The 7,886-nt window shown below is 40.0% G+C and overlaps 1 protein-coding gene across 1 annotated transcript; it reads right to left on the bottom strand.

Moving 5' to 3' along the window:
- Positions 1-5,633: 5,633 nt before the first annotated feature.
- On the bottom strand, positions 5,634-7,559 carry LOC117631534 (probable xyloglucan galactosyltransferase GT17). Its single transcript, XM_034364757.1, has one exon. The coding sequence runs from the start codon at positions 7,470-7,472 to the stop codon at positions 6,000-6,002; it is 1,473 nt and encodes a 490-aa protein (XP_034220648.1). The 5' UTR covers positions 7,473-7,559; the 3' UTR covers positions 5,634-5,999.
- Positions 7,560-7,886: the final 327 nt, after the last annotated feature.

The following is a 7,886-nucleotide window of genomic DNA, read 5'->3' on the forward strand; positions in this document are numbered from 1 at the left end:
TTTTTTACTGGTAAACTGGCCTACCCAAGCATCAGGCGCAGTTCTTCCATTCCCAGTGCATGTAGGCAAGACTTCCTAACATGCCTGGGAAGCCTTGATGGCTCGCCTTGTGCAAAAGCCTGTAAAGGTCATCTGGATTTGGAGATTTGAGGGACTATACATGGAAACAGAACAAAACTTATGGAGTGATTCAAGAGCTGTTATTTCACCCAATTTACAGTACTCATCAGTCGCGTCAGCCAAGCATTATCATGCGAGCATACGAAAGACAGCGGTTAACTTTTGCTCAGGAGATAGCCCTTGTTGATCGAGCTTGTATTTTTCTAGCGAAAGTATGGCTAGTGGTTGACAACATCATTCAAGATGCAGTAAAACAACTCTTTTCACATTCGGAACTGCCTACGAAAGTCCGTAGTATTAAAATGCGGCCTTTCAACGAAGTAGTCGGACATGAGACTGCGATGGTGATCTTCCCTCTCATGGTTCTTGTACTCACGACTGACTACCGACCCACCAAGTTTAGGGAGGTGATCGACTTCATTCTCCAATGATGTATGGTGGACAATGGCCTGTATCACTCTGTGATGATGTTTCTCATCATCTAAATCATCATCAAACATAATTAAAAAGATGGATCCATTGAAAGCTTGAAATGAGATGAAAAATATGAGAATGAAGAAGATGATGTGTTTGAAAATCAATGGTACTCTTCTTAAATAGACTTTATGGACATCTTCAACATGAAATTGAGAAAGGAAAAATAAATTGAGAAATAGAAAAAATATTTTTGATAGAATATTTGAGAAATGAGTGGCTATTTATAGAGTTTGGAGTGAGTTTTTGGCGTCGGATATGATTTAGATTAATTAAAAAATTTGTTTTGGCCATTAGATTTAATTTGGACCGTTGATTTGGGTTACTATTGAAATAAATAAATAAAGGAGATGTTTGAATTGTGTCGTTGGATTCCAACGGCAACATCACCAGCTTCAGACATGTGGCGCGACAACTTCTGCAGCACAGTAGCGGTGGGCCCCATTGTTTCCTCTTTGCACATGGGCTGCGTCATGGCTCAATGGGCTCCACACACAAAAATATTCCAGTCCAGGCAATAGCTAGTCTAGTATTCTGCCCTGATTGAGGTTTTCCTAAATTTTAGCCCCTTACTTTTCTTGGGTTGGGAGAGAAATTGAGCTCAAATTGAGAATTTTTTAGGTTTGACATGCTAGGTTGGAGGTGGCCTTAAATATCTTTTGAGAATTCTCAGATTCTTTTCTTAAGAGAGAGAAAAGCTTGAGACTTATACAATGATAGATAAATTCACAACCACCTATGTGGCATATTAATGGACCATACAATAAAGTTGAAAATTCAAACTGAACAAATGAACTAAATGACAAAAAAGAAGGGATTTAATTCAAACACCATTTTTGTAATGTTCCCAAAGTTGGAAGAAGTTTTAAGTTTGAATCTCCTCCCCATTGATTGAAAAATAGTCCCTATTCAGTTTCATGTGGGTCGTCATGGATATGGATTGACTAGTACTACACTTTAAAACTAGAGCATTTGCACACTTTTGAGAGTGGTTTGAAAATCTGCTAACTGTATAAGTGGTAAAGTAGGTAGGTATAATACTACTTTAAACTTCTGTACAGTCTACACATGAGTAGGCATCATATAATATCTAACAAAAATGCTTGTGTTAAACCCCAATTTTCATTATTTTGAAGAGTTGGTACATATTTGGACAACAATATAGTTATGGTAGCTTTATAATAAAGCAATTGCCTTGTCTCAAATTGATCAATCAATGAAAAAACTTGTTGTTGGTCCTTTTTCCGTCTCACGCTCCTTCTGATTGACGTGAGGTCGGCTTACTCGGTGGAGTTGAGAGTTCGTCCGATCAACACCAATGCCCCGATTGGATCATCTTGGCTCACGAAGAGGATTCCCTCAACTTCTGAACAAAATTGAAAGTTGAATCAGTTTGGCAGGATGGTGCGGGCCCAAGTTTGACAATATCCTTCAACTTCTCCTGGCAATGATTCACGATTCGCATAGGCGTGCCACTATTGGGTTCGAGACCAGTCCAATAGACCTAGTATAGATGATATAGTGAGTTGATGTGCTGTATTTGTGCTTTGTTCTAGACCTCTACTCAAGCCATCGTGCTCCAAGGGGAGTAGTTGCCTGGATTAGTTCCTTTCTATGCCTCAACTAAGAGGACTTTAATATTCTTTTGTTCGTGTGTATCAACTTGCAAAGTATGAGCAATACCTTGTCAAATAAGGGGAAAAACGGAGATCGTGGTTAGCAAAACCCTATTAAGGTTTAGAAACTTGGTTCAAATTCAAATAGTCCTCAGATTGTGCCAATAATCAATTTGGGCCTAATGAGATAGTTCAGGCCCAATCGACTTTCCAATCTTCGGACTGATACAGCCCTATTTGGGCCTAGACCCTTCCTTTGTGTCCGAATGACAAATTTAAAAGTGCGAGAAAAGGAAATTAAACTATCAAAGCATTTATCATATATATAAGCAATTAAATAACAAGTGCTTAATGGAATAGTTAAAGTTGATTTCGCGATCTCTTTATCTGATTTTAGCTTAACGGTGAAAGGAAGATAAGGGCTCTCAATTAATCCATTTAACTAACTTGAAATTTAAATTACAAGGCAAAGAAGGACAGGAGATTTCTCAATCCAGTCGGATAAGTACATGAATTCAAACTGATTATTTTTGAAAGAAAATCATACCATGAAGATGGCCAAGCATCAAAAGATAAACGCAAGAGTTGTCAACTGGTTATCTGAAAATTAGGCAAGTTGGTTTGAAAAGATCTTGAGTTCTTCAAGTATTTTCGAGACATTGCGTCTACTTTGGAGAGAGAGTCCTCTTCTTCTGTGGCGAAAGCTCTTTATTTATAGACAAGGAGAGAGCTTTAATGATAAACACTAAATAAAGGATATTGAGCTGCTATCCAAAGTCAGCTGCTGATCCACCGATCTGAACTGGTTCATAGGTGGAACGACGGGTTGTTTCTGACAAAAACCACCAGTCTTTCGCGATAGCCTTCTAATTTGAATCTGTTGTACTCAGAAATCTGGTTGGCAATTCGGCTCTTTCTGGTTATGGCGGCTTTTGTATAGCATGTTGCCTTGCTGGGCGAGAAAGAGGTCAAGTCATCATAAATGGTGACAATCTCCTTCAGACCCTCACGTGGGTCAATGTGTAACGGTTACCGATCTTTCTTTTTTAACTTTTGTGCGACTCAAAAAGCATGGGCTTCTTATCTTCGTGGGCTTTTATTGATTTCTTTTAATCCTGGGGCCCTATATGCGAAAGAGAACCCTTTGGCTTTTTAATTTTTTTTTTTTTAAAAAGAAGGATATTGGGTCTGGGCCTAAGAAATATATTATTTTGGGAAGTGGACCATTTTTGGTCTACTTTCCAAAATTGGGTACAAACATAGTCTAAAATATCGATAATATCGACGAAATATCGAGGATATTATCGTTTTTACGAATCACGGATATTTCGGAGCCAAATTCCATGACATGATATAAGTATGCCCTTCACAATAATGTAGCCATTTAAAACATCACCAATGCACATATAATTATGCCCAACATATCCATACACATATCGTACAAATATCAATAATATCGATGTCGATAATTTCGCTTATACTTCAGCAATATTTTGTCACAATATCGCTATAATATCGTTATAATATTGAAAATATCAAAAATATCGATGTAATGGAAAAAATGAAAAGAAAAAAAAACACAAAAGGGATTCAAACCCTTGCCATTTCAATCCTCCAATGCCTTAACCACCATGTTGCTTATGTTTTTGTGATAATATGCTAAAATATGTATATTTATATTGTTTTGTTTTGAATAATTACATGCAAAACTATTTTGGTAATTTATCATTTGATGACTGCTCTTCACAATACACTTACTCTACACATAGAGATGATGAAGATAGTGAAAATTTTGAACATCATAAGAACTATGTGTGGTGCCAAGTCACTCATGTATCTTACCATGCAATGTACAAAGTGTAAAATATTGCAGTAAATCATTATATGTAAATGATTATGGTGTGTTTAATCTTTTTTCATTAATTACTACATATTTTCTACACTCACAATATTTGTCAGCTCGCTATATAATGAACTTAAATCAGTTAAACCCATCATGCAATGCATTTCCTTCCAATTTTTTGTGATAAACTAATAGATAATTGACTGAATAAACATTCTCCAAAGTTTCAATAAAATTTCAATAAAAATTTCCAAGTTTTTCTTACAATTTTCGTGGTTTTTATTCAATTTTTATCAATGTCGATAATATCTCGATATTTTCATCAAAATTTTTATATTTTTATACTATCGATATTTTCAAAACCATCGATATTTTAAACCTTGAATACAAACACTTGTGTACAAAATATTGTGCGAAGATCCGTTTTTGTTTTCCGAAAGTATCTGTAGTCCTCTTTCCAACGTAGGTACCTTGACCTGCGTGTCCAAAAGGCAAATGAGAACAAAGAACACTTCTAGAAGCCTTATGGTAGGCTTTTGCCGTGTGCCAATCTTGTGCTGTGATTTGTCTTCGCCACATAAACAAAGCTACACGCCGTGTCAACCGAGCTTCTAAGAAACAACGACTCCAACAATTCTCATCTGCTTTTCTTGCTATATAAGCTGCGCTTCATCTCATCAACTATCCATCCAAAATAACCAAAACACAAATACTTCTCTACCTTAATTTCATTATTTTCTTCTCTGTCTGAATATTAATATTCAAAGATCATGAGTTCATCAGCTAATAACTCCGGCGCAGCATACCCTTCCCCACCTCATTCCACAGCTCCAAGTCCTTATTTTGTGCAGGCCCCACCACCTGCTGGTTATCCAACAAGAGATGGCCCAAATCCCCATGGACATGCAGCTGTAGAAACTAAGTCAAAAGGTGATGGCTTCTGGAAGGGATGCTGTGCTGCCTTGTGCTGCTGTTGCGTTTTGGATGCATGTTTTTGAACATCATCCAGGAGATTCTTGAATTGCGAGCCCAATTTTCCACATATATATATTTCTTTCATTTGTGAAGTATATTTTACACACGTTTTTCGATTTCTGACTTTAGTTTATTATATGTGGAAGGGAGGGGCCGCGTTTGTCGCCGCCCATTATTCTTCTTATTTTGTATGATAAAATAGAGATCCTAGCCGCTGTCCAATTCTTTGTCGTATAACTATTTTGTTATAATAAAATACCTTCATTTGTTGCCTTGTGTATTTCACTTGATTCCCTTATTAATTTTTTAACAGTTTCACATACTCTTTCCCGATAAGAAGACATTCCTCCTTCTGTCAAATTACAGTTTCACATATATACAAAAATAATTTATTTAAAAAATACAAAAAAATACTCCTTCACAAGTAGACTCATTTATGAAATTTGAATCACTACTTTCTTCTTCCATCAAAATGTAAGTATAGGCTAAATGCCAATAGACTCATTTTGTTCAAGAAAATACATTCAGGCACTGAACTTCTAAATAAAAGCAACGAATGCAAAAAGTTTGTAGCTCAAGAAAAATACATTCAGACACAATCGAAATCCTATCATCAAACTCGTCATTAAAATTGTACTTCAACAATATAATCGCTTGATCAAGCTTCAAAATTGTACTTCAACAGTATAATCGGTTGACGAGAAAGTATTCTGTCTCAATCAATACAAATATGTGACTAATTAAAAAATATATATTAATTCTTTTTTTAAAATTTCTGAAGAATTAAATAGAAATGTTCTTTACAAAATAAGAAAAAGACGGTGAGTAATGGAGAACTGGACTGTCGGCAGGCTAAAAAGAAAAGGTCAATTAATTCATTGAACCTCCACCTTCTACGTCCCAATACTGTTCATCTCTCCCAAACTCAACACGCACACAATCCAATTCGCAGCTCCAAAAATTTAATTGAATTAATTCATCATTTCGCTCAAGTGGTTGGCCAGCGACGCAAGTGTCACGTCGACGGCGTCTCCGAACCCAACATCGGTGGCGTTCGGATGCGCGTAGGTAAGACTCGGGATCAAATCCACGAGCTTCTCGCGCATCGCCTTCACCTTCTCGCCCGATATCTTCAACAACTCGTCCTCTATCTTTCTACTCGCGGGGCTCTTCTCGTCGATATAAACCGAGTACGTTTTTACCTCTTCCGGTAAAAACCATTTATACTGCGTGTACGCCGTGTGCGGCGAAAAGAACACCGGTATGCAGCCGGCCAGCACCGAGTCAAACGTTGACCGACGAGTGAACGAGTCGCCGGGCGCCTGCAGGCAGAACGTCGACTCGGTCATAACCTTCAAGACCTCGCTCGGCTCGTGGCACTTGCTGGCCCCACTGGGCCCACAGTTCATGAGAAAGCACCGAGTCGACTCGCCGCATTGCCGTATGAACTCGTTCCGGATCGCCGCCTTCTCCAACCCCTTGCGGGGCCCGCCGATGAAGGAGAACAGGTTTGGCCGGTACATCTCCCGCACTTTGTTTTGCCACGTCAGTATCTCCTGCCACGTGGAGGGGTGGAAGTAGGAAGGGTAGGGTATGCCGTGCTGGTTTGAGCCTTGCCAGGGGTGCCGCTCCACGGTCAGCACCGACATGTTTTTGACAGCTGGTAAGTTGAGGAGGGAGTTGGCGCCGAAATCCGGACCGTCGGTGGCCCTCATGAAATCCCACGCGGTCCTCCCCAGGGCGATGAAGTGGTCCCTACCGCTATTCCTCCCCCACCAGGGTTGCGCCTGGAGGTGGTCAACGAGGTTAACGGCAAGCTCGTCGCGGGCGGTGAGGTTGGCCTCCTTGAACATGCTGGAGGCGTGGAGGCCGCCGTAGAAGGGGACGTAGAAGAGGGCGGCACGTGCGGGGTCGAGGGTGCGACAGGGGTGGTTCTCCACACGTGCGTGGAAGATCATCTCGGCGATGAACTGGTGGGTGGCGAACCAGGCGGCGGGGGAGCCAAGCTTGGGAAGGGGCTGGCCGAGGCCGCGATTTGCCACGTGGGGACACATGTCGGTGTACACGTTGAGGGTTTTGCAGCGGCTCAAGAGCCCGGTGTTGAACTTGGGCGGCAGAGGGTACACGTAGACTGCGACGCTTGGGTCGCACGTGGGAACCTTGAACGGCGATTTTGTGGGGGCGGCGGCGGCGAGATTGATGGTTTCGGCGTTTTCGGTTTTGTGAGCGAGATGGAGAACAGCGACATTGTTTGTGGTTTTGGGTGGGAACCAAAAGAGAAGAAGAAGAAGCCAAGAAGATAGGAAGATAAAAACTAAGGCAGCAAACTTTAAATTGGGATTGTTGAGTGAGAATTGGGTTTCTTTATATTTTGAATAATAGTACTTGTCTTTCTCCTCCTCCAAGGGAGTATTTGGAGGCGAGATTTGCTTTCTTGAAAACATGAAGAAGAAGAAGGTATGGCAATACTTAAAATTTTAGAGAGAGAAAGAGACTTGGTGAGTGCTAAGTAGCAGTGAGAGAGAGAAGACTCTGCGTTTCTGTAAAATAAAAGGAAAAAGAAAAAAGAAAAAGAAGCATCAAAGGTATTTGATTGGGTTGATGCATGGGCACAAAGTAGCAAAGTGGTCAGCAATCTTGGTGAGAAATTAATTAAGAAAGGTCAAGTGGTGGGGCCGACCGACAATGAAGGTTCTCTATTGTTCCGTTTCCGTCAGAGAACGCCTTCATTCATGGTAAAACAGTTCTTTTATTTTCGTGACTGTTTTTATTTTATTTTTTTATGTGATTGTTTACTTTCACAATACATTACACACATTGTGTTTGACGGTGGTGCAAGGGCATTTATGTCCTATCGC

This window comes from Prunus dulcis, chromosome 6 (assembly GCF_902201215.1).
Source record: "Prunus dulcis chromosome 6, ALMONDv2, whole genome shotgun sequence".
NCBI classification, from domain to species: Eukaryota; Viridiplantae; Streptophyta; class Magnoliopsida; order Rosales; family Rosaceae; genus Prunus; species Prunus dulcis.